This window comes from Lathamus discolor, chromosome 8 (genome assembly GCF_037157495.1).
Source record: "Lathamus discolor isolate bLatDis1 chromosome 8, bLatDis1.hap1, whole genome shotgun sequence".
NCBI classification, from domain to species: Eukaryota; Metazoa; Chordata; class Aves; order Psittaciformes; family Psittacidae; genus Lathamus; species Lathamus discolor.
Genome location: NC_088891.1, coordinates 8,662,961 through 8,690,620, shown reverse-complemented (window position 1 = coordinate 8,690,620; position 27,660 = coordinate 8,662,961). Strand labels below are relative to the sequence as shown.

At 46.5% G+C, this 27,660-nt stretch overlaps 1 protein-coding gene across 1 annotated transcript in view; it reads right to left on the bottom strand.

Annotated features, from left to right (window-relative positions):
• Nucleotides 1–17,176, bottom strand: part of ABHD2 (abhydrolase domain containing 2, acylglycerol lipase) — a 38,593-nt gene extending 21,417 nt beyond the window's left edge. Inside the window, exons 1-3 of the mRNA XM_065688201.1 lie at nt 16,992–17,176; nt 7,526–7,612; nt 6,470–6,670 (exon numbers count right to left, since the gene is read on the bottom strand). Coding sequence (XP_065544273.1) covers nt 6,470–6,663 — 194 coding nt within the window. The 5' untranslated portion in view covers nt 6,664–6,670; nt 7,526–7,612; nt 16,992–17,176. The remainder of the gene's footprint in view (nt 1–6,469; nt 6,671–7,525; nt 7,613–16,991) is intronic.
• Between the last annotated feature and the right edge of the window lie 10,484 nt (nt 17,177–27,660).

The following is a 27,660-nucleotide window of genomic DNA, read 5'->3' as shown; positions in this document are numbered from 1 at the left end:
AAGTTCAAGTTCCAACATGAATAATAGGCACAGGACAGTGCTCTGATGCAGAGATTTGTTACTCCCGCTCAGGCAAACTTAAGCATGTTTAGTATATTTCTGCACTTTGCCCTTAAATATAAAGCAGTTACAGCTCTGAAATACATGCAAGTGTGAGAGCAGCAGCTTGTTACCTTGCCTATCTTTTTCTTCTGCTACTGCCCATCAGCCTTTAAGCAACAAGCTTGTGGTGAGATAAATATCCTCAAATCCCTTAAGCATCCAGGCTCCAGGAAGCTGATCACAAGACTTCAGAGACAGAAAAGTTGCTCAGATTGTATAGATCTTGCATAATCAGTGAAAAAATAAGACAAGCTGAAACTCTTTTTACCCGACTGATGCAAAAGCAAGCAGCTATTAAATAAATTACTTTCATTTACCAAGTTGCCAATCTTACCTACCAGAAACCCCTGTGAAGCCCTGTCAGTAACAAAGCGATGCTGTATTATCGCATTCCAGTAAAAACTGTCTTCTGCTGAAAGCCAAGTTTGACTTTGCAAAGCATCCTTATGATCTCTAGTAGAATCAGGCATATGATCCGACTATTTCTGTTGACTCTGCATTTTGGCAATGGATAAATCTGTTTTTAAGACTCCCTGTAAATGATTTCTATCTACATCTTTCAGTGAAAGTCTACAAGAACTTTCCAAGTACTGCACATAACAGTGCAAGACTGCACAGGACTGAAGAGCACTTTTTATCCAGGGTTTATGCAGACTTTCAGCTTGTTTTTACTAAAACCAAAGAAAAGAGCATAGAAAGAACCCTTCAGTCATGAAGGTGCATGATACCACACTAGTGAGGGGGGAAAACAGCTTGCCAGGAATTGTGCAAGAGTCTTCACCCAGTGAAAAAGCACAGATCAGATTTTATTTAAGCTTATTATGTAAAAATCAGTTCCAGAGACAGCTTCATATTCAACTCAGCTGAAAAAACCCCTAACTATCCAGTCATGATTGCAAGAGCCAGCACAGATTGTTTTGCAGTGAAAACAACATTCCTCATGGCAAACAGCTGAAAAGAGATGCTCCTGTGAACAATCATCCGTATGCAGAAGAGTACGTACTCAGGGGTATTTTTCCTATGGCTTACCTTAACAAAGCAAGCTCAGCAGGGTGTAACACATAGAAACACAAGCTAGATACCATGCATGCTGAGCAACTACGTAGTTTTCAGTTTAAGCAGCATTTAAGTACTGCCCTTTAGGTTTTCTGCTAAAACTATTACTACTGCTAAATCTAATTATGTCTTCCAAACAAGGGCCCCCCACTCATAAAAGCAGGTGGCTTGCCTCCAGCACTGATATCAAGTACAAACAGGGAAAGTGTTCAAGGACATGACAGACTCCAACTCCTCTGTAATGCCTGCTATAAACCAAAGCGGATTTGAAAAGCAGCGTACTGTAGAGATTATCCCAGCACACCAAATTTCATTAAGTATTCCTCAGGGTGCCCTGTTCCAGCACCACGTCTATTGCAGAACAATGGAAATGCTGCTTATAGTTCACAGATGACAGAAGCAGAGTTACGGACAGCAGTCAGGAAGACCTCTTGCCAAAGAGGTATATGCATGCCCACAATAGGATGAGGATGATGTACCACAATAGCACAATGATAACACAGAAGAGCCAAAGGCAAAGTTGTGTTGTACTGGAAACAAATATTTCTGTTTCTGTGAAATAAGAACAGCTTCCCTGATTGCTTCAAACCCAAAGGCTTTTAACTGACTCATTTTCCTGTTTTGATTTGGCCAGTTGCAATAGGTATCAGGCACTCTGAGTAAAGACAAATATTTGAGGCAGCCAGTTACAGCTTCCAGTAGCCAGTCCTGTAACTTCCAGTAATAGGATGCGGTAACAGAAGGCAGACAGGAGAACAGGTCTTGGGATGCCAGTTATTATGGAAGCTGACTTATACAGCACCAGTAGAGTTCAGTCTTAACCGGCTGAGTGAATACACAGCCAGTTACATAAAGCTGATCACAAATCCCATGTTTTAGCTCCAAATGCTGCATTTCAGCTGTGCAGCACAGCCACAACTATCTTCATATGTGGCTGTCCACAACAGTGCCCGAGGGCAAGAGAGTTCCTAGGCGCTTCACAACCTTTCTGCTAGCATTTTGATATTAAACCCAATTCCAACATGTGATCGCAGGTTAGGTTTTAGTGGTGCTCAGGCAGCAGATTATAATTTTAGAGCACATACATTGCCCAGCATGCAGGAATTTAGGAAAGCAGCTGCTGTATAAGCAGCTCATACAAAGCGCATAAAAACTGTGCTATTTTTATTAGCAAGCATCAGCATTTAGGTCCTCAAAAAGATGTGAAGTGGAAGTTCAGCAACAGGCATATTTCTGGAGCATTACTTCATTTCATCCGAGGAGATGAACACTTTCAACATTAACTCTCACATCACCTTTGATGTGCTGTAGTGCATTAGATGCTGATGGCAAGAAAGCAGAGCCTACAATTTGTCCATGTCAGGGTACACCAAGAACCACTACCTGCATTATGGCAGGAAGACAGGTTATTTCCCCACCCCTTTACAAAGCAGTCTGGAGCTATTTAAAGGATGCTTTACAAATCAAACCTTGTTTGAACCTTGTCCTTTATTTGATGCTGGGGAATGCAATTTGAATTCCAGTCAAGAAAGCTCATCTAAAAAGTCTGCAGGGTTCAACTCCCTCCTCCCCAAATATGTAGAAAGTGGCTTTTTCTGCATCAGTGCAGTCAGGCTGTTCAAAGTGGCAAAGAAAGTATGTAACAGCAAAACCTTAAAGCAGCTTACAGAGCTTCCACGTCCCCTGAGCTTCTGAAAAAAACCCTAAACTAAGTGGAGTGTTTGCTGCCCATAGAACCTGTATGAAGTCAGAACTATTTAAAAGCACAGACTGGTCTTGGTTAAATCACCTCCTTTCCAATTCAGGCAGCTTTTATTAATAAAGGGCATGAGTATCACAGCATGTCTTCTTTGGTGATGAGAGTTGGAGAGCACAACACTTCAGCCAATGCCACAGCAGAGCACCTAGCAAGTACTCTGACTCCCCCCAAGGCTGCTTCACTCCCCAGGGTCAATGCTTCAAACTTCCCAATAGGGAGCTGTCATTCTTCTCTACCTCTTAACACGTTCACCTGCCAAAGCCTCGGAAGGAAGACTGTTCTTCTAGTTTATTATTCTCCTGGAAGTGTTCCTCCCAGGGTAAATCATGAAGAAGCTGACAGGAATCAAACTCTATTTGCTATTAGATGGAAGGAAAGAACATTGAAAAGCTTGAAGACAGCTTTTCTGACTACTTGTCTCCTTGTATCTAGGAGAAAAGCAATGACAGAGCAAAAGAGTCTTCTGGTACCAGGCAGCCTGCTCATCCAGTACAGGTTACTGTGCAAACAAAGGATGAGAAGGATCCAGACTGGATCTTTGACAGTGTTTACTAACAGGCTTGACAGTCATTTGCCTCAATCTTTGAGAAGCTTGCCTTTATTAATGATAAAAGTGAGCAGGCAACAAGGATAATTATTTTCGATAAGGATGACACTTGTGCCACACCTCTACAAGAATAAAGACACACACTGATTTGGCATAGGAGAGAGAGGAGAAACTGGTAACAGCCAGGAAAATAGCCCAGTACAGCAAGCACTGGCCAAATTGTCCTCGTGAACCAAAGAGCCACCATTGCATTGCTACAGAAATAAGATGGCTGACTCCATACCAGCTTGGGAGACAAGAGACAGCTGCAGCCAGGGCTTAAGCCTAAGTGCCCATGGGCACCAAGAGCTGTGCTGATTTGCAAGAGCTTCCATGCAAGAAGCAGCTCTCTGAATGAATGAGCCTAATTATGCTGCTCCACTTGGTAAGACAAAATGCAGAAGGTAAAGGGAAATGAAGCTCTAGCAAGACAGAGTCTCTTGCTTACCAGTGTTTGATAGGTAGGTAGAAAGCTCCTAGTAGTTGATAGGACTGTAAAAAGCAGTATTAACATCTGCAAGTACAAGGTACATGGCACACAGCCATCTCAGGCAGTTTTACTATCCAAAGTTCTTACATTATTCATCCACCACCACTTGGCTTACTATGGTTACACTGTATTGAGTAAGTACATAAGTGAGGATGGTGCCATAAAGGGGAAATAACATCCAAAAGTGTTTTTTCCCCCTAATATTTTTGAGCAGCTGCACAGATGGAGTAACTTTCCTCACTTCTGCTTCCTCCCCTTCTGGCAATACCCTCACTTCCTTCTCCCTTAAGCATGAGGGAGTTGAACAAACTGGGTCTGAAAGCCAGTTCACAGCTGTACAGAAGAACTGGTCTTTAACAGATCTCAAACCCAGTACTGATATAAGAGGAGGGATTGCTGGGCTACTTATTTTGCTTTCATGGTAGAATCTGAAAAAAGAGCTGCTTAATCAGCTTTCTCAACACTTGGAATAATTAGCAAGTAATCAAAGCCCTGCAAGATTTTGCAGTGCAGCATGGCACAAGCTGTTTGCACATAGCTTTCTGCTAATTAGTCCTACAAACTGCTTTATGCATAATTGCAGGCATTCAAATGTATTTGTTCTCCTTTAGTGTCCAGGTGACTTTCATGATAGAGACAGGATTTCTTTGATTTTCTTTTTTCATTTCAGTATTGAAAAAAGTCTGTGACATCATTAGAACAGAAAAAAACCATACAAATCACCTTACAGAGCTGTCTTTCCTGTAAACCCTTTCAATCCTCAAGAACTATTCTATTCCCATTTTCCCCCAACATAGATACAGAGGTAACAAGACAGAGCAAGCAGCTATGGACATGTTTTGTTCTAGTTTGTTTCAGCTGAGCTGGCTTCCTGGGATCATGCAAGCCCTTCAGAGGGTGTTGAGCTCAAGAATCATGCGCTGGAAATCACTGCTCCAGTTTTCAAAGAAACTGATCTAGGGAAAGCAAACAACCTGGATGCACACTCTTAACACAACAACCAGCAAGCTCTTCACTCCTGCAGTTAATGCACAACAGATGTACTGCAACTTTTAGACACGTTCACTCTTTTGGGAATGGTTTGTTCTCCAACTGAAAGCAAAGAACACTGCTCCAAGTAGTGCTAGGAGATTGTGCCATGAGAACAGAGCTAAAATAGGAGTAAACCAGACTGAATTAGCTTACAATCTGTTTCCAAAGAAGAGCTTAATGCCAGTAAGTCTTCAAGACTTGTGATCAGCACAGCTTCACGTTTGCTCTTTAAGTGACTAGGGACGTGTCAATCTGCAGTGCCAACACTAAGTGTCCAAGGTACCAAGTAACTAGAGACTTCTTAATTTACTTCTTAGAGAAGCAACTGCTTTGCAGTTAAAGCACTAGACATAATCAAGAATCCAATTTCAACACTCAGCTTCAACACACACTTATGTTACTACCATATTCAAGAGTCCATCTGGGAATCCTCTGTGAGCTCCAATTTAAAATGGATAATGCTTTGTTTCCTCCAGGAGTTTACAGATCCTATGGCCTATGATCTTATACCTTACATAATCAAGGCACCTAACACAGCACTGCTAAAAGCCTCTCATCTCCCCTAAAATTACTATCATTAAGTCAGCTTGACTTTTGAGATCCGAAAGAAAGGTTCATGCAGCTGCACTCAGCACTTACTAGATAATTGATGTATTTAGGGCTTCTAAATAGGACTTGCAAGTTTTCAAAGTGATTGCAGAAGAAATACTGTAATCAAAGTCCTTGTCCCTCCAAAGCCTCATGAAACTGTAGTAAATGCTTCATATTATTGGTGAGGGTAAGGGCAACTGCACTGATTCTGAAGGTCCTAGAACGGAAGGTCAAGGATCAGCCCACTCAAATACGCAGTTAACATAAGGTCAATTGAAAGTGGATTCAGCAGGCCTAGAGCTGGCCAGTATGTCATTACTTTGTTAAACTAGTTATGATGTGCTCTACCAGTAATAAATTTCATTAGTCAACTTAAGGCACTTCAAGAAAGAGTAGGCACTTTAAAACTAACAGCCACCCCTGCCTTCATTAAGTGCACAGACACACCATGTAAGTGTTTCCTTCCTCTGAGCCCTGACAAATTTCTTCCCTAATAGAAAGGAGAGCACAGGAACAAGTGCTGACTGCATCCATCTTTCCCCCATTTCTGCAGACAGTGGGCTATATAGTGCTGGTATAGTACAGTATCAGCATACAGCTACCACAGAGAGCACAGGGATGATGTTCTATACATCCATGGATAGCCCTGCTCAACAGGGCTTGGTTCTAAACACAGGTACCTGGGACATTAACAAAGTGAAATGCTTGATTTGGAACAGGTTTATTTTATCAAGAGAATACCCTGACATTCATTTGCACCCAGATTTAAGAAACACACTAGGCAGAAGAATGGTTAAGTGCAGATCTTCTTCATACAAGACAGGTCAGCATAGCAAATACACATACTACTTACTCTTTGGTCAGAAGCGGGCAGGATTTGAGTAGGAAGCGTGCCAAAGCAGAGTCTTGGTAGATGAGTTCAGGAGGGGCAGTTGGGCTTTTTAAATTTAAGCAACGAACAATAACATAGAGAGCAGCAGCAACTGCAGCTAGCTTCACCCCATCAAACACTGCTGGCAGCTCAGACGTTTCCAACATCGCACTCATCTTGAGCCTGGAGATAAAAAAAGTATCAAGATTAAAGCCTTTTGCAATATACTGTTGGATATGAACATTAACACAAGACTCTGCTACCCAACTAGATTTATCAGTTACCACTGCTACAGAATCCTAGCATATCAACTCAGACTAGTAACTTCCAAGATGAAAGGAAGTTCATTTTGTACTGCTCTGAACACCCTGACCACCACAAGAAACAGAAACTAGATGACCAGTTGGTAAGGAGATTGATTCCTAATCTATGCTGCATTAGAATTTCAACTGTCCCATGTGTCAAATCCCACAGTCCATAGTAGCCAGTCAATGCTTTCAGGATCTTGGCCAAGACAGCTCAAATAGAAGCCGAGTGAAGAGCCAGGCTATAAAAGCACATCAACAGCTTTGGATGTGTGCTTTCTTCCAGATGCACAAGCCAGGCTTGAAAAGAACCTGAAAGAACTAGTGTTTTAGCTCTTCAGCCTAAATTCTGCAGCTCCATGAGCTACAACTGGTACTAACTCCTGCATGTATTCAAGGTGGTCACTTTATGTAACAGCGAGTTCAGCTTTCAATTCATGGTAGTTCTGCAGCTAAAGGAGCATTAAATTAACATTTAGTCTTGCAAGGGCTTCAGGGTAAAGAAAGTGGACCAAGGGAAGGAATTTAAAGCCCCATAATACAACGATATGCTTCCAGATTTAAATCAAATTCTTTAACTGATCCAGCTTCTTTTGAACATATGGTTCAAATAACTGGCCGCAGCTACTATATGGATATTTCATTCATGTTGATAAGGCAGGCTTTTCTCAGGGTCTTTCCTCAGTCACATGGCTAACCCAAGTAAGACAAGTACTGACAAGTCAAGCCTTACCAACTTCACTTTTTCTTCGAACTAGGAAGAACTGCCAGTCCTCAGTAGCACTGTCACTGCCTGGATCCACGTGCTATCAGAGTTACCCTGTAAGAAGATGCAAATTGACTGTTAACAATAGGGCCACATCTCAGCTGGCAGGGAAGAAAGCAAATGTATACAGATGTCCTATCACAGACATTTCAATTGATTTGTGTATTCAGTCATAATTGCTTTAACTCTGATACATCTGCATTAGAAATCTGCCTGTGGACACATTCCAGACTAGATCAGTCGCCTACAGCATATTAATTCATTTGCAGTATGCAAATGACCTTCATGAGCTAATAGACAGAAAGCAATAGTGAAAAAAATCAGTGCAACTCCAAAGGAAAGCCAAGCTATGAGCTTCCAGAAGACCAGACAGTCACCATCATTGCAAGACAGTGGCATTGCGCCCATTATGAAAGCTACACAACTCTCTTCTTATTTAAGACTAGAAGTAAGCCTACTGTTCTTCTCAACCTTGTGCAGTATCTACACTGTTCCTGAAGTGTGAAGCCAGTCTAAAAAGAAGTTTCCTGCTACTTTTACTCAGGCTTAGGGAGGCAGCTCACTCCTACAGATGGAAGCTTGTAAACAGTCTCTGCTCATTCCCACACTTGCTTTTTGAGACATTACAACATATCACACTTCAACAAGCTGGTGAGAGCCACCAGGAGCCTCTGATACAGCCACCTAATTAACACCAGTGCACACGCACCAGGGCTTGTTACAGGAATTTGATGATACCAATAAAGGAGTGAGAGCTTTCAGCCTGCAACCATAGAAATGTAAGTGATATTTACACTTAGAACTGATTCCCTACAGGCACACAAACCAATGGGGAATCAGAGCTTCCAGTAAAAAGCTCTGAAACTGTCTGCTCTCTACCATGGCTGCTGCTTCCAACACCAAGAATACACCAAACAGGACAGGTCACACCAAAGCCTTACTCAGAGCCTCAAAAGCACCCTCACAGCCTCAGAAGTACTTTCTGTACTCAAAGCAGCCACACTGAAATCCCTTGGAAGAAAACAAGTGTGACATCAGCTGTCGATTAACAGCGTGCTGGAAAGCTGCAGGTTGCTGCCACCACAACTCCCTGCTCCGATGGAGAGCAGAGGGTGAGGAAAGCAAAGACATTTAATACTGAACAGCTCTGAAGGTTTTGTTTCCCATTTCTGGGCTTCACACAGGAGTGGGCTACAAAAAGCCATTTATTTTCCTAATGAGATTAAATGGGCGTGTGTCTTAGTGTGAGTGCAATGTTCAGCTGTAGTATGTTATCTCACCTCCATACTTAGACTTTCACCAATACTACCACCAACTGCATAGGAGACAACAGGCAAACTGCAGCAATGGCTTCTCCAGGGAAAGCACAACAGGCAGAAAAGCAGACCAAGATCCTGAACTCACAACCAGGCACTTAAGCAAATCTGCCCCAGCTGAAACTCCCATAAGCTGCGCTGGCATCTTCCTTTCATTAGGGGATACAAGAAGTTATCCAAAGCCTTCCCATCACCCGAGTTTGAAGCCAGTTCTCTGTTTACAGCTTTCATTCTGTTAGTGAATTTGTTAAAAATAAAACTGGCATGGATTAGTCATAAGCATTTTATCCTCATTACTCAGTAGAACAGATCCAACTAAACTATCTTCCCGACAGTCTTCTCTCTCAAGTGATCTTCAGATTACAAGCACATCTTCTCAGACTTCTATTTTAGCCTATTGCTACTTTCAAAAAGCACAGTTTTTTGGAGTTACACTCAGAAAAAACAGCTGTTAAGCAGGATCAACACTTCTGAACTAGTCTATTTTAGGCAGTCTAACACACATTTAGTGCACTTACACACCTCAAACATGCACTAGAGGTTCAGGTATTTGTCAGTACCTCTACCTAAAAGTTCAGTCTGAATACTAATACAGCTAATACAAAGTTGGCACTACAGTTGCACAGCTGCCTACACTGATTCACGAAGCAATGGATCTAGTCCATGAAGACTACACTGATCAGTTATGGATCCAGCTGTGGCACTTCAGGTGCTTCCTCTAGAGTCTGGTCCACCTGAAGACCTAAACAGACCTTTCTCAACCAAGGCAGATTTATAGGGGCTGATCCAGAGCATTCTGCTCTGAAATGTTAACAGTTCAGCTCACTGAAGTGGATTTAGGAGCTCTGCCTCTAATCGCATAGGTCAAATGCTTCCCTGTTTATAAGCAGGGGCAAGGTCACCTTGCTTCTGTTTTGTTAAACCTGTTTTGCATCGACCCAATAAATTGGTGTTTACAAAAAGGAGAGATAACTAGCACTGAGCCAGCCAGGTTTTAATCTGGAATCTCCTCTTAGTCAGCATTAATACAGACAAACATTTGTGTATACAGAACACTAGATTCTCTCTTAGCAGGCTAGACAAAACAAGCAAGAGGCAGTAAGTGCATCACTGGAAGCAATTAAGCCTGCCTTTTCATCCATCACAGGGTCCGAGATCCACATTCAGGAACACAAAGAAGCTGAAGCTCTTGGGACTGAAGATGTTATTCTGAAGTACCTTAAGTGTACAATTCTTTTTATAATTCATGTATAGGCACAACAACCCCAAAGACTGAGAGTCTTTTCAAGCAATGTTCTTAAGTCCCATTTGTGACTGAGGACTAACTGTAAAATCAGTCACTTGAAGGCAAGGGCTGGATTTGTGGAGTCTTTTCATTTGCCCTTTCATCACAGAATAAAAAGCTGAAAATGATGTTACAGGAGGAACCACTTGAGCATTACTGTTAACAGCATGCACCTTACCCTTACAAGTACAATGAGAAAAGCCCCATGTCTCCCTGTTCCAGACAGGAATAGAGTACAACAAAAGCCGGAAGAGCTGCAGCAAATTCTGTGTCTCCTTTCAAAGACACTGGGTTTTGGGAAAGCCATCATCAAGACACTCACTTGTAAGTGAATTAATGACTGACAACAAATCTGAGACCTGGGTACATTCCTGTTCCAGGTTTCCCAGGGAGAGGAGACTCTCAGGGACAGAAGTCACTTCACCCCATGACTCAGCGGGGCACACATAGGATTTGGTAGCTACCAAGCACTAAAGCTTCTCCACCCAAGCCAAGGCTGAGCCTGATTCTGCACGCTAGAAAGCCAGCATTAAAAGAAGTAAAGACATTAAAGGAAGCTGCTCCCAAGGGGTCCTTCCCTCAGGCCTTTTAGTGAGCAACTGAAAGCCTGGCAGACATTTCACTGAAGCATTAGAGATGCTTTGGGCTAAGGCAAAGATGCAGCCAGATGGAACTGCCTACAGACAAGAGTAAAGGCAGCCCCTTTAAAAGCAGCTCCACTATCAAGACACTCTATGCTTTTTACAGTCACTGAAGAATCCTGAAGGAATCTTGTTTCCAGGAATAGCAGTTTGATACAAAAGCCTCCTAGATGCCCTCCCACCAGTCAGCATTCTGGCTGACTAGTGCTACCAGAGCTCAGCCGAACGCCAAAACACTGGGACATGCCTGGCCAACACTGAAAGCCTTTACAAATCCTCTTTCCTCTCTTCTTTCAAGTAGTGCAATACCCTCCCTTTCCCACTAAGATTCAGAAGAGCCAAAGAGGCTGTTTCTAGACAGATTAAGCAGACAGACTTTGTTAACTAACATATCTTGGACTGGTTTCATTTATTTGTACTGCCTTCTTGGGGAATAAAACTCTAAGCAAGTCAGCTGGATAAGAGGAAAGCAAAACATCCCACTTTCAAGCACCGTGTCTAGGCAGATGAGAAAGTATTAAGCCTAAACTGCTACTTAAGGCCTCCATAAAGTTACATAGATACAAGTATTTTAAGGCCACACCAGTACTATGCCTGATGGGCTTAGGCACACAAAGCAAGGCGTCACACCACTTGAGAATGGCATCCAACCAGCCCAAGCTTACCTCATGCAGAGCTTCCTATTATATTCAGTGGTAGATCACAAGAGAAGCAAGGCTGAGATCATCTTGATGTATCACTCTGTACTTCTGGCTATTTAAAAGAACCAACTAGGTCTCAGACCTCAAAGCACAGAGGGAATAATGAAGAAATAGCCAAGCACTTCAAGCACTTAAGCTTGCATTTAGATGTGGCCAGGAGAAGTAAAGTGCAGTTATCACCAGAGTCATCAGGAGCCTGGCAAAGCCCACCACAGTTTTGCTGTCAAACAAACATCCAATAGGTTCTTATCTCCAAATAAAGAGGGCACTCTGACATGTTCCATCACAAGGATGCTTAAAAGAACATTACATGGAAGTCTTTGGTGCAAATCCCTCCACCTTGTGCTAGAGCCAGCACCCAGGCCAGGAATTGTTTGGCTGGTGAGTACACAATGCAGCAAGTACTGTTTACATCATGTCCCAACAAGAATTTCTTGGCTAGAGCCTTCAATGGAATTTGACCTTTTCATCGGATACAATACTTGGCTCATACACTAAATATAGAGGTACTGTGAGGTTACAGGGACAAAGTTCATAGCACCAGGCACCACCCACTTTGCCAGAAAGGCAGGTGCCTTTAACTGGGGATTTTCTTCCTTTATTGAGAGGTCCTACACCTTCAGAGCAGAAGCCAAGTACCTAAGATGGGTCTACAAACTACAAACCAGCTTGCTTAGGAAAGCACCTGAGGATAATTCTCTAGCCATCATGGCCATAAACTCTTCAGGTTGTCACTTCCCCAAGAAGGCTAATTTACAGTCAGATGAGCCCTGGATTTCACTTCCTTCCAGCTACAGGAACTTGTTTCTTCAGGAACTACAGGAATTTGTTTCTTCACAGTATCATTTGAACTGATCAGAATGGTTCTACTGCCTGACAGGCAGATTTTGTGTATTACTTAAGAACATTCTTACGTAGACTCCCTGTATGTTACCTTATCTGGTTCCCTGGCTTGTTTCAGACAGATTGGAAAACATTGCATTAGTTTTTATTGCACATGCCTGATACATGAGATTAAGCTAAGACTAGGCTCTGATGACTCCACACAAATCAATTAATTGCATCTTATCTTAAAGGAAAGACTCATGTTATTTAAACCAACATAATTGCTTGATTACTGCAGAGTCTTAGGACTTTGCCCACTCTAATCACTGCTTTATGCAACCACAGGGCACAGGTTTAGCCCCTTGCTGAAGGGTGATATCCCTCAGTGATATGGTTTAGTGGTGGTCTTGGCAGTCCTGACATAATAGTTCGACTTGATGGTCTTAAAGGTCTTTTCCAACCTAGCTGATCCTATGATAGGTCAAGCTTACTTTTAGGTACTGAGAGAGAAGAAATACTGGCTAGCACATTTCCACAGCCTTACAGTATTAGCAGGTGTCTCTTGGCTACCACATAACTGTCAGTATACAGCATTAAGCTCAAGGGAGGAAGTGGAATAAATACACTACAGAGAACCTGACAACCCATGCTCTGTAGATTGGGAACACTATGTTAGCATGAAGCCAAAGATAGCCAAGTCAGCCAATACAAGCTGCATTACAGACAAACACCCCCATGCCCAAAGGACCCTGCTCTATTCCTTCACTATATTTTGAAACACATCATACTGTTGAAGGTACTCCAACACCCCCAAGCCCACAGCCACAGAACTCAGATATACATATCCTAGGAGCAGGCCAAGGTCCAAGCACATCACAGCTGTGTGCTCAGCTAAAGGATGCATAGCCAAGGAAGCAGGGAACATGCCCCACACTAGATTATCTGCACAGCAAGAAGAGACTATCTGTCACCAACACACATTAAGACAGCAGAGAACTTTATTCAAAACTAGTCCAGCTCAAGCAGTCTGAACACACCTATACCTGAACATGATCAAAAGCTGAGGTGCCACTTTACTCTGAAGTCTTCAAAACCCTTGCTCATTTTGTTTCTCCTGACGAGCAGCTCTGCTCCACAGCAGAACAGAAGATTTGCAGAGTCATTCCCTCAGTTTGTCCACGACAGACAGAAGGCTCATGCTAGAGAAGTTTAATTCACATAATAACATTAAAAATGAAGCGACAACTTCTCAGGACAAAATAACCGAACAGACCGGACCTGACCAACACACAGCGACCACTACTGCAGAACACTCAAGCTCTACCAGAATGCCTATTAAAGCAGAGATTTGGGAGCACTACAGTAGTGACCAGCAGCTCTATGTTTGAAGCTACATCACCTACTCCACTGCTGAACCTGAGCGGGAGGTTAGGGATATTGCAGGTTTCCTTACCTCTTACAGGGATGCTCACTGTAAATGACAGTGCATCTTGTTATTTCACTCAGTACAGTCTTGCATATTCACATATGCCCAACCAACATTTCACAGAACCGGGTGTTCCAGTTAAGGGAGAGCCAGGCTTGAACAACCTTAACATAATCCTTCTGGAAGCTGTATCCCTATGCAAAAGCATTCTGAAGATGTACATATGTTTAGAAGTGTAACAAATTGCTGAACTCGCTAGCAGTCACTTGTCCTAGCTGACCCTTGCCATGAGGAGCCTGCTATTTGAGCACTCAATGTCCTGAGTAGGACTGCAGCTCAGTTATTAGCAACTAGTACACCACAAGTTTCAGAGGGGTTTTGTGTTTATAAGAGCTCAGTCCATATTAGTAGAGGAAGTTGTCACTGCCTTTTATTATAGTCAGACCCAACCCAGGATGATGAGAAACATAAATATTTCTCAACAGCAGTAAGTGCTAGGCAACGGCACTTCTTGGTCAACCTAGAGATACAGATTAGTATCTTCTTCACATTGCAAGTGTGACACCTCCTTCCACTGCCATTACTGCTAACAGAGCAAAGGCACAAAGATGTTTCAAGCACCTGGTTTGCACAGAACTGTTTTGCAAGGCATTTTGAATTACTGCTGCCTGCTGCTGGCACTGAGAGGCTATCCTTATTGTCAAGTCAACTGATACAGCTGGAGAAAAGACAAGCCCTTGGGCACAGAAACTTTCTGAGCTAGAAGAGGCTGATAGATGCCTGACTAGGTTAGCATCATTGCTACCCACATATTGGGCAAATGGGACTTTGCTTCTCTGTAAGAAGGACAAACTGCCCTTGCACACTGAAATTAAATCAAATTGACTACAATCAGCTGAGTCTGATCAGACTTTTAACTGCATATAAGCTTAAACTTCACCAGCTATTTAGGCTGAAGGGGGAAGATTTGCCTGTAAGTACGGCTGATCTCTAGTACACATTAAGAATAGCAATTCAGAGCTATAACACATCATGAAATACAATCTCCCAGAGAAACTCAAAAGTGTAGATGGAGACTCCAATAAACTGACTATCACAATTTAGGCTTTTGCTGAAAAGTCCAGAAAACCAGTTCCAGGCTGGTGTCTGCATTTGCATCTTTCAATGAGAATTACAAGGACCAAAGACCCCAGCACATACACCCCTGCTAGAGACTTGGCTAAATCCCATTCCTCCTTAACTTAATCAAAGCTCTGGCACCATGAAAGTAACGGAGAGGAGGTTCGAATCATTGCTCTAAAGCTATGTACTATAGAATCTGATGTTCTATAGTACATCAAATCACACCCAGAAGTACAGCTGGAACTTAGCAGATTTGGATAACCTCTCCACGTGCCTGTTGTTGAGAACAAACACTGTTATTCTGCCACCTTTCCTTCCCAATACCACATCCCAGAACAGTGACTATTTCAATGTATTAATCTCTTGGTTTTCACATGACACGTCTAATAACACAGCTTTACGAAACACTAAGTCTAAGCTGGTGTTCATTTCCTGAATAGAAAAAACTCAGCTTTTGCAAGAAGAGTAGAACAAATTAATTTTAAAGCTTAACTTCTTCAGAAACAGTTTTGCAAGACAGAAGATTTTAGTTAAACTCCACGGCTTTTCCAGCCCGAGAAGCAAAGTCTGACACAATCTTAGGTCAACCTCATCCTCTGTGCAGCTAGTTCATTCAGTAACATAGAGGACTTCCCATGCAAAAGCTGAAATACAACTGGTTTTAAAAATAAGGCAGGAGAACAGAAGAACCCAAACATTAGCTCCTAGGGGTTTTTTTATAGCCACCTCCCCCTTGCTCTTAAAACTGAAACAAGTGATGACTAAAATAATAAGAAACACAACATGTCCACTGACACTAACAGAGACAAGAGAATTTATTTAAGCTTCACTTACAACATGAGAACTAAGCAACCATCTAGGAAGAAGGTGAAGTAGACAAACCAAGATAACAACAACCTAAGACTAGCTGTCCATAGCAAAACTTCCTGCACAGGAAATAAACATTATCAAATAAGGTCTGAAAATAAGTTACCACAAATGCAGACGGCTGAACTGGGTGTTCTATGAACACCATATCAGTGATTGACTAGAATGCATCAACGTAAGCAACATTACAAATGTGGCTGAGCATGATAGTCATTGATAAACACGGTATGCAAGCTGAACACGCTGTAACAGTTAGATGATTAATAAGCCACAAACATTTGTTACAGAAGGAGGCACCAGTGCTGTGGAAGCCAAACAGCAACCTCTAAAAGGAGGCGGGATTCTTCAGTACTTACCACACCAGTGACAACTGTACCATAATAAGAGGAAGCTGTTATGAATTCTCTGATAAGAACTGCATGAGAATGCAACCCCTCCAGCCATAACTGTGGGAATAAACCCGCTGCTGACATGCCTCGTAGAAAGAGTTAGCATCAGGTGAAGGCCTTCACAAGCTACAATACATCAACTAGGACAGATTTATCTATCCATCCTGTGTTGGAGTAAGACACAGAGTTACACATGAAGCTGTATAAGGGAGCCTTGTGTAACCTGCTCCAGGTGACCCTGCCTTGGCAGCGGGATTGGATCCGGTGATCTCCAGAGGTCCTTTCCCACCCTAATGATTCTGTGAGCAGCAGGGTCCTGTCACACAGGCTAACAAGCATGTACACCATACACATCACTTTAAAGCTGCTATGAAACACTAGCAGCAATGCGAGGACCAAGAATCATGAGAAACAGACAAGAAGAGCCCCGCTTAGGAGGAGCAGGGTGATCTGGCAGACATCAGCCAGAACTCACCTGACTCCACCTCGCACCAGTATCATCCCCTCAGGACAATGCCGGTGTTCAACAGATCCTCTCAGGATGATACTCGGCTCCCAGCAGCTTACAACTGCTCCCCACCGCAGCCTTCATCCCGGTGAGCACGGGCTGCTCACGCACCGCTCTTCTCACCCCGCACAACCACACACGAAGCGATGGGGAAAGGCCGTCAGCACACCGCCAGCCACGCCGTGCCCCCGACCCCGGCGACAGCCGACAGGAGAGGCCTCGGGAGGGGGGCCCGACGACCACCACAACCGGGCCAGGCCACCGCAGGGCTACCCGCGCCTCCACCCGCGCCATACACACGTGAGGCGAGCCTGCCGCAGAGCGCACACAGAAAGAAGGCGAAGGCCCCGTACCGCTGAGAAGGAAGAACGCAAGGAGGCCCGGGCCCAGAAGAAGGGGGCCCGGGGGGTCGCTGCCGCCGCTGCTGCTGCTGTCGCCTCTCCTGCAGGCCCGCCGCCGGCACGGCCGCCGCTCGCACCCGTCTGCAGAAGCCGCACTACCCGCGGCCCATCGGCACCCGCCCGCACCCTCCCATTGGCCGCTCCGCCCTGCCGCTTCCGCCCAACTCCTCTCTTGGATTGGCCAGAAGGGCGGTAGGGAGTGAGAGCGTGTTCTCGTCGGGCTGCGCGGAAGCCATTGGCTGGTGGAGAGGCAGCGGGGCGAGGCGCTGCTGTTCCATTGGCTCGGGACTCTGCCAGTCAGGCGGTGATTGGCGGCAGCGCGCAGGGCGGGGCTAGCGGTGTCTGTGGGGGGCGGTAGCCGGTGCGCCATGACAGAGTGGGGTCGCGGTGACGGCCTCGGTGATGGCCGCGGTGGTGGCCGCCGTGATGGCCGCAGTGATGGCCGCGGTGATGGCCGCAGTGATGGCCGCAGTGATGGCCGCAGTGACGCGGGGGTGAAGCAGCGGCCACGCCGCGGGCCGCTTCCTGCTGCCGGAGCCAGCACCCCTGCCGCGATGGTGGAGCGGCTCCGCATGAGGTGCACGGTCACCCCGCAGTGACAGGGAGCTCGGAGGTGCGGAGGGCCAGAGGGGGTAAAAACCTTTCCATGGTGGCACAAGGTGGTTATGGTCCGTATAGGTGTATTCAGGTGCGGAATACTGGCCATGTAATGCTACACTGTAGTAAAAAATGAGCCCTAAAAAGAATGGTGGGGCCTCTTTATTGCCCCCAGGCCACCTCCGTGTGGTGAACGTGGTGCTGGGGCCTTAGAAGCGTTGTGCTCATCACCCCTCAAAGGCCCAGGAGCCCCTGCCCGGTTCCTGTCACCCAGCGGGGTGTATGACAGGAGCAGAGAACTCAGTTCACAGGTAAATGGGAGCCTGCCACACGTGGAAAACCAAATAATAACACGAGAAATGTCTGCGATGTTTATAAACTTGCTTTTCTTGTGGCTTCCCAAATGGGCCATGTGTTATGTCGCTGGTAACATCAACTGTTCTAGCTATGGTAATGGTTGCTTTATATAACTGGATGGAAAAATCCTTCCCCTGATTTCAGACGTTTTGTTTCCTGTGTTTACAGGGAGTTTGGAGCTTCCTACGTAGAGAAAGCGCTCAAGGAGCAAGTCACATTTTCCAGAGGGTTGTGTGTATGGAGATGAGTAACTGCTGTAGCCTGAGTCACAGTGAAGAAGGGAGCAATGAGGAATGACAGGGAGGGATTGCTGAGGTGATGGTGGCAGAGCAGAAACAGCAGCAGCCCTACAGTGGGCATTCTGCCTTGCTTTCTACAGGTGTGATCCTGCACCACTGTCAAATGAGAGATGGATTCCTTATCTTCAGCTTTTAATGACCCTTGTGAAAACACCCAGGGTTTATGGTGGATGGTAAACTTGTCAGCAGCTCAGCTGGGCTGAGGTTTGGTATGTCTGAAGTAACTGAGTTGTGTTTATGATCAGGCTTCAAGAGAGACTTAGTGGATAAACTTCCTCTATCAGCTTCTTAACTAAGTATTTGAGGAATGTGTTTGAACTTGATTACAGAGAATTCCAGTCCAGCTGATTCCGGTGGACCTTGGCTCTTCCCCATTGATCCAGGCAGGAAAACACACCGTAAACCAGAGCTAATCCTTCAGGCAAGGCTTTTATTTTAAATCCTTGAGCCTGTTGGAGGTTTCTCTGACCTGAGAGAAGCTCAGCTATTAGAAGAGAGCTTTGTCAAGCCACAGTCACAAAGCAAAGCAAACCAAACTCTTAGCTGCCCTCTTGCTGAAAAATGAAGCATAAGGTGGTCTTTGATATTGGGTGTGTTCAGATACATCAGTGAAGAATGAGAGCAGAGAGCCAGAAGAGACTAACACTGAGGAGGTGGCAGCACAAATGCAGGCAGCTGTAGCAGTGGGAGCCAAACTCCTGAGCTGTGCCCATTGCAAGAAAAAGGGATGTGATAGAAACGGTTCTGTGTCTGCAGGAAGGGAAGGAAGAACCAGTGCAAGTCAGTTCGTGTTTTACTCTGGATAATGTTGGGAGTTTCCAGCTGCACCTTCTGGACTGGGAGCAGAGATGGCCAGGAGAGAGCAAGTGTGTTGTGTGAATACAAACCCAGCTTGGGGCTATTAAACTGGCTTTCAAGCCATGGCTTGCAGAGGAAGCTGCCCTCCCTATGAGTGTGCAGGGAGCTGATGTTGCTATGGTGGAGCTGGTGTGCTTGTCGGTGTGTGGAGGGTGCTGTGTGCTGTAGGTGGAACTCTGTGGCCTGGAGCCAGGAGTGAGGCTGTACCACTCACAGCAATCAGCTCATGCTCAGAAAATGCTATCTGAGCAGTAGCACAAACCATCCCATAAAGGAAGGGTGCTGGAGAGAGCTTAGCTTCATTCCCAGCCGCCTAGGGAGGGATTTGGCAGCTGCAGCCCAACAGATGCTTCTGTCTGGTGTTGCTGCAGAGAAGTGGGATGGGGGTGTCCAAAACACCCTAATGCTTCAGAGACAGGAGGATCCCTCTTTGAGTACTGTGCTTACGGCAGAAGAGGCCAAATGTGTATGCTGGAAACTGTAGGCACAGGAAAAACACAGCTTTGTCTTGTGATTTGGGCAGGCGCTTACCCCTGTGCAGTGAGGCCAAAAAGTGGCTTGTGGTAATTTCACCTTTTTAAACCCAGTAGTTGGAAAGGTACCAGGCAGAGAGAGCTTTATGTGGTGCTGAGCCAGCCTGAGACGCCCCATGCAACACGGTGCTGACACTCACCTTTTGTTCTTCACATCCCTCTCATTTGGCTGTTGCTGCCATGAGGAACTCAAACTCTTCTTCTGCCTCATTTCCCCTGGCCCACCTTTTCTCCTTGCTCAGCAAACTCACCGTGTGCTGAAGGACTCTTGAAGGACTTTGCACCTTTGTAGACACCTTTTTGCTGGAGGAAACATGAGGTGTTGGTCTCTGCCAGTGCAGCAGGAGCAAAAAGGAAAACATCTCCTAAGACAGGGTTTGATTGCCAGCTGAAAGTAAGCAGAGTGCCTGTCAGTGACATGTGAGCACAAAAAGGCTTTGCAGATGGAAATAAAGGCAATGTTTTTTCCTCCTCCCCTGCTCTGCTTCCCCTGCATTGCCAGCGAGGCATTGCAGAGCCGGATAGCCTGTTGGATCAGGATGCACAGTGCTCTTTGGACTCTTCTGTTTACTTAAAATGGTGTCTAAAAGTGTAATGGGCACTTTGGAGATCTCTAAATAGAGCAGGCTCTGTCCTGAAGAGCTGACAACGTCAGGAGACAAGTGCCAGGGGTGGGAGAACGGCTGCATCACACACACCATCCGAGGAGGTGGCATGTGGCCCACCTGCTCAGTATTTTTCCATCACATTTCCATTCAGCTGTTCCTTGCCAGCTTCCAGCTCTGCTACTCTCTTCAGCAGCTTCTGCTCTGGGTTTATTTAGCATGCTATTTATTTCCTAATTATAGAACTTAACTGACTAACCTCAGCCCTCCTGGGTTACTGCACTCCACCTTTTCGTCCCCTGTAGGACAGAGGCTCTGCTCTCTTCTGATGGCTGAAGGTAGTTGCTAGTGACTTTATAGCTCTCTTTTTTTGTTGTTTTTCTACCAAACCCAAGAGGGCTCTGGCTGCTGCCACAGGGACCTTCAGTGATCATTTCAGAGCAGATGGGCTACTGCATTCCCAAATTCTTTAAACCAGAAATGCCACTGAGCTGAGCACTTTACCAGGCTGTGCTCCACTGCTTCTCTCCACGAATTCCTAACTGCCAGCTCACTCCTTTTACCCCACATGCAGCCACAGCTGGGTGGAGGAGGAAGGTTTGAAAACCATTCCCCAGCATCAGCAGTGCTTCTGGAAGCATTGTGGCACTTTCAGCACTGCCTGGCTCCACAAGCAGACTCTGTGCTCTAGGGTCGCTGTCTCCCTGAGATGAAGCTGTGCCACAACACACCTGCATTTTCCAGGAACTCAGGTGAAATTCTTACCTCCTATACCAAAAGCTGCCAGGCTGAGCAGACCTGTCCCCTGCAGCCATCTCCAATGCCACCTCTTGTTTGCTGGCAGCCATTGCTGCCCCTTTGTCACGCTGTGGTAAAACAAGACACATCTGCAGGAGCCAAGCAGTTCTTTGGTGTGACACTTGTCCCTAGAGCCTTCTGCACAAGCCAGGGGGGTTACGTGCAGGGGAGGCTGCATGACAGCAGGTATCTGGCAGCAAGAGCAGGGAGAGGAGGTGTCTCTGGTAGAAAGCAGGATGGATTGGAACAATGACTGTAGTAAAGCCAGAAGGATGTATGAGCTGCTTCTGGAGTCTTTCCAAGATGTCATACTGAATAAAGGAAGCTATTTGTCTTCTGTTTAATTCCGAGTGGTCTGTCTGACATTTGCCATTATACTGTGTTCCTGAGGTTGGAGTTTGGAAGGACTATGATTATGCAGCCTTGGAAAGCCAGTGAGGGAAACTGCTAAAGCCACAGTTTTTTCAGTGGCTCCTTGTGAAATGCTTTCCCTGGAAAAGCTGCCATAGAAGCAGTGGTGCATGAGGAGAATGAGGGGCTGCAATCCTGAAATGCTCATTGAACCAAACAATGGGATTATCAGACCTCTGTAAGAATCCAACTGTTAGTATTGCCTAAGGAATGGGGAAGAGGCTTTTCCTACAGAGCAGTATTTATGGCGGAAAGCTACTGCCTGGTGCCAAAACAGTGGGAATCAGGATGGGTCTGGGATGTGGGGAGCACACAGCTGTGTGTGGATGAGGGAGTATGAAGAAAACAGTTGTGTTTCCTTCAGGGGAAAGGGTGATGGTGTTAGGGTGCAGAGAGACACAGCTCTGTTTCCTGGAGGTGTAGAAGGAAAGCAGGAGAGAGGGAAAACAGACTTGATGCTGTCACGGGGAGGCAGTTGTGGGTGAGGCTGATGTGGACCATGGGGATATGGCTTGGGGAGGAGGCATCGAGGAGCAGTGGGCTGGCTGGGATGAAAGGCAAATCCAGAGCAACACCATCTGCCGGATGCTTTCCTGGAGCAGCTTCCCAAGAAGACAGTGACTGCAGAGCTGTTGCCATCACTGATCCCATACCACTCCTGCAGCTGACCTCCCCTGGCTTTGCAGGAGCAGCACTACCCTATGGAAACACTGCCTGTACCACCACTGAGGTGAATATTGCATGGGCTGGAGGAAATAAACACTGCTGTGGTGCTATGTAATGATCCTTCCTCTGGGCTGACACCACCTTAGCTCACTGCAGGCTCCACCTCGCAAAGCTGATGTCTCAGGCTGTTGGAAATGATGCCGGATTTACCACCCGTCTGCTCCGAACAGACCAGCTTGACGATCCTGATCCCTGCAGTTGCCAAGAAATCCATCGTTGGATTTGGCCGCAGGTGGGATATTTGCAGGGCTGGACAGGTAGGGAGCGTTGCAGGGCTGGAAGGACTCATGGCTGAATGGTGGTGGTGGAGGTCCTTCGTCCAGATCAGCAAGGAGCTGCTGCCCCAGCGGAGGCTAGAGGGTGCTGTGCTGCAGGGAATGGGTGTCCTCCTCCCTCCCTGCTCCTCATCCCTTCACAGGCAGGTAAAAATTGCCAGGAATTGCTGCCTTAGAGCTGAGGTGAAGACCGAGGTGCTGGTGGTGGTTACTGACCACTGCAAGGCTTTCTTTAGACTAAAATATCAGCTAATAAAAATTAGTTAGCACCCATATGACATACATAAAGGTGGCTTTTCTGAGATGGGTGAGACAGCAAAAAGAAGGGGAGAGAAACAAGAGTGGCAAAAAGGAGTGAGAAAATGAGGAACAGATCAGAAGATGAAGAGGCAGAGTGGAATCAACCCAGTGAAAAGAAGAATAAGGACAATAGAAGAACAAAGACAGAAAATAGAAGATGAAACCAATGCAGAGGATCCTATCAGCTGCTGTGTCAAATTAAAGGCTTCAGACGTGCTGAATGATGAAAAGGGAGATTTGCTTGGGATAAAAATCAAGGACCATTTCTTGGTTGTGGTGGCTGAGGCTGAAAAGGCCATGCCAATGGGGCGCGATCAGCTCCTGTTTACCCAGCTGAGGTGCGGCTAATCCTAAACCCCAGCATAAGAGACACAGAACAGGCAAGGGGGGGCATGGAACACAGGGCTGTGTTTGTACAGTGCCTGACAGGCAGCTGCAAGACCAGGCAAAAACACAACATGCTCCCAAACAAGCAGCTCTCTGAGCAGATTCCTGCTCCCTGGAAAGCCTGCCAGCTAACCACAGAGCGAACGTGCCTCCTGTGTGGGGCTGCACGTGCGCTGCAAAACACAGCCCTGCTGCCCCGAAACTGCAGTTGTGGGGTAACTGTCCTCACCACTGCCTGCCTGCAGCACATAACGCAAATGGGCAAGCATAGACAGAAGAGGAGGAAGCAGAGGTAGAGGTTTTCTTACAGTCTTAGGTCTTGCAGAAGACAACCCACCAAAAGCGAGAAGATGCAGATGAAGCCCCATTTCACAGTACCCTAAAGGGACTATGCCTGCCTTTGGGTCATGGGATAGTTCTGGTATTCTTTAGGTGAACAGTGGTCCATACAGTGTGGTGTGCCCATGAATTCAACCCTGCGTATGGAAATGAGCCACATCAGGTCTTGATATAGGTGACATCGCTCATGGTTTCCACCTTTAGCCTGAAGTGGGATAGCAAAGACTGGAAGGGAGCATCCTAAGCTGGACGCAGGTTACTACACAGGTTCCTAATAACTGCCTTGGCCACACTATATGTGCCAAAGGAAGCGCTGGGGCTGCATCCATAGGTCTCTGCGGAACATCTCCAAGAGGCACAAACAAATCCTGCCCAGAACATGGACCAAAGGAAATGCTCTGTGAGGATGCAAAGGCCCTTTAGGAGCTATGAGGTGTTACGAAACCAACATGTTTTCACTCACTGTTTCTAATCTGCATGTCTCTAGTGAGAGCTACTGGGCTTACTGCTGGAGCTGTCAGGGCAGCAGCCCATTGCCAGTTTGGCAATGGGGACTCTCTGCTGGAGCTGGGTCTGTTTTAACTCTTCAAGTAGCACTGGGAGGATGCAGAACAGTGGGATTTGCTTCCAGTATCAACTGGGCTGATGGGCAGGACAAGGAGTTGACAGGAAACAGTGAAATGCCTGGAGGGGGTTTGGTTTCAGAAGGCAAATTGTTTCATGCTGTAATAAAGGCTCTGGCGGATGTTGGACGAGGTAATTGATGTGATGGGAGATCCCTGTGAGAAGGAGGAGTGGTTGCAGAGGACATACGGAGTATGACTAACAGAATATATGTCTTCAAAACACATTAGTGTAAACTTTCAGCTGGGAGGGAGAAACGCTTGGGAGGCTTTACAAAGGTCTGATACAAGCTAAGCTCTAAGAACTATAATAAGGAAAAATAGTATAACTATATAGAAATATAGTTCCAACCCTACCCATTCTATGTAATCTCCTTTGGAGGATGCTTGTGAATCAGCCAGGGGATGGGTGGATACCTCTGCCCCTCAAAGACACTCTTGTTCCTGCTAAGGAGGTTTTCACCACTCCAAACTGTGTGTATGGAAACTATGGAAATGCCTGTGGATGTGCAGAGCTATCAGCTGGCTTCTTTCCCGGGAGCTGTTGTTGCTGCTGGGACAGGAGGTAGCACAGCCCCAGGCAGAGGGCTTGGGGAGGACACATCTGCCCCGTGTCCCTGCTCCAGCCTCTTGTTCCCTTGGGATGTGCTGCCCCTGGGGCTGGCTACGTGCGCTCCTCCATGGCGGGACTGCGCGCACTGACCAGGCAACAGCCCTCATCAGGCCGTGGCCATGGCTGTCACAGATGGGTTTCATTGAGGACACATGGAAGCCCTGGCTTGGAGCTTGTTTTCATTTCCTTTTGAGGAAAGGAGTCATGGGAGAGGAGGGACCAAGTGGCTGAGCCAGCTCTCCTGGACACGGATTGCGGTGCCAAGCGAGCTCCTGCTGTGGTTTCCGCTGCGGCTCTGGAGGCTGCAGCCCAAGGGGCAGGAAGTGGTAAAGAAGGAGCTTCAACCGGTGTGCCAGCAGGGTAGGATCCATCCGGGGTGGGAGAGAGGTTGAATCACAAGGGAGGGGCTCTGATGGGTCTCGGGGTGAGTCCTAGGGTCTCCTAGCACAGGAGCTCCTGCTGAAGGCAGTGGGTGCCAGCAGCTCCCTCCCATAGCAGAGGTCCTACAGGCACCAACATCCTGCATCAGTGGCCACCAGCCATCCCATACAGGGGCACAACTGCAGGTGGCCTCCGAGAGCTGCTTTGGGCTGCAGGAACCAAAGGAATAAGGAGCTGCCTTTGAGGTGTGATCACCCTGGATGCCCCCACTGGGTTGTGTGCCTGTGCGGGACAGAGGGAGGTGTGAAGGAACTGTGCTTTCCTGCTACCAGCCATAGATGTGGCTACCAAAGCATGTATTAAAGGCCCCCAATACACCTCTCTTTAGGAAGAAATTAACCCCGGAGCTGTGGTAGATCTCCCCTTGCCTGCCTGACTCAGGGTGATCGGAGCAACTGGGAGGCACACGGAGGGCGGGCCAGGCAGAGCTCACACCTTCTCATTATGCTGCGAGATACAGAGATCAAAAGGCAACTTCACAAACTAATAAGGCCCCTGCCTGGGCAGAGCCTCTTGCTGGCATGGATGGGCGGGATGGGAGCATTGCATGAGCAAACTGCCTCTTCTTCACCAGCCGGAAAGACAGGTTCTGGGCTCCTTGCAAGCCCCATGGCACTGCTCTCTAATAGTGTTATTGCATATTCATATAGCATTAGCACCATCAGGCTCCTGGCATTTAATCAGGAAGCAAGCTTGCCTTGAGCCCTGCGAGTCCTGGAGGACCTTCCATCAAGCGTATGTCAGAAGCACACACACAAAATTGATGGCTTTGAGAAAGGAGGGGTCTTGTGCATGTGATAACAGGACAAGGATCCATCCCTTGCCACAGAAACTGGTGTTATCAAAGGAGCCTCCATAAAGCTATCAAGTACACAATTTAGTGCTTTGTGTCAAGGCAGGAGCTTGCCAAAGGTTTCCTGAAAAAGAACAAAAGAGCCAGGGCTTATCTGCCTACGGCATCTCCTTGATGCTCAGCAGGGTCATGCTGCTCACTGCTGCTAATCCATAAGCAGTTTCAGTTGTGCATCACAGTGTACCTCACAGTGTCAGCTCCTCTTACCAAATGGGTGTTTGCAGCCAACAGCCCGGAGAGGGATAAGGCAAGCCTGGGACGTCCATTGAGATGGGCGCCGTAGGAACTACCACCACCACACAGGGGTTTAGTCCTGTCCAGTGCTTGGTGCTGATCCATCCTCAGCAGGGGGACAGCTATTTCCCAGGGGGATTCCTCCTGCAGCACATACAAAGAGCCTTTGGAAATGTTGCTGGTACCCCTGGCTGTGGGGAGGTGTGTGTAAGAGGCCAAGCGTGCATGCCTACGTTGTAGATGGACAAAATAAAGGGAGACATGTCCTTCCATGGAACCCATCTGTTTCCCATCTGCCAAGTGGAGATGAAGGCAACACCTTTTCAGTTGGAGATAAGCATGGATAAATCCTTAAGGACTGCAAAGCACTTCAGTTCACAGAAAGGAGTTATATAAAGGTGCTTATATTAAGCACCTTACACAGACGCACCAGCTCTAAGCTGGATATAATCTTGTTTATTGAGGTTAGAGCAAAGGACTTGAAGTTAAACTGGCTGGGATCTCATCTGAGCTCTGACACGATCTGCAGTGGGAATGGAGCACAACTGTGGGACAGTGCTGCCCTTTGCCTTCTTCCTTCTAAATCACAGTGTTTTATGTACCCTGAAAGGGCACTTGGTAGCTGTACCGGGCTTTCCATGCCCTGAGAGTATCCAGTATCTAGGTTTCTTCAGATAGCCCTGAAGTTCCTGGTATCTAACTATTAGTGTCCCTAAAAGTAAAGCCTGAGTTTAAAGAAACGGTTGCCCTTTTGGTGGAAAAGGCAGAGCCTGTGGAAAGCTTTTTTCCTCTATAAAATAAACAGAGGAGTCCAGCTACATGCAAGGATTGTCCTGGCCAGCGGCTGTTGGAAACCACACGCTGGCACTGCCAGCAGTGACGCTGCAGGAGGTTAGAGATGCTGGCACTGAGCACTCGGTTATCCTGTTAGAGGGATCAGGAGCAGGCTGGGGATTAATTCTCTGTGACGGTGCTACAGATCGCTTCTCCTTCCCACTCGGAGTCACTGACACGTGTGGCAGGATGGGAGGCTTGATCCCGTAGAACAGGAAACCTTCCCAGGACCTGTGCTGTGGCCTGAACCACATCTCTGGGCTGTAGGAAAGAGCTGTGCCTGCAGGGAATGGGGCTGGATACCTCTGCCAAGAGGTTTTTTGGGCCCTTGATGCTGGGGTGAGGGAGGAAAACCATGTTGTAGGGAGGATTTGGGAGCGTTTCGGGTGGAGAATCCCTCCGGGGTGTAATGGCTGCCTTTATTCTGAGGTACACATAAGCAGGGGAACTCCTTTATAGAACAGACAGAGGGGCTGCCACCCAAAATGATCCATGCAAGGGATGAGCGGGACTTTGCTGGGGGTGGGGGTTATCACTG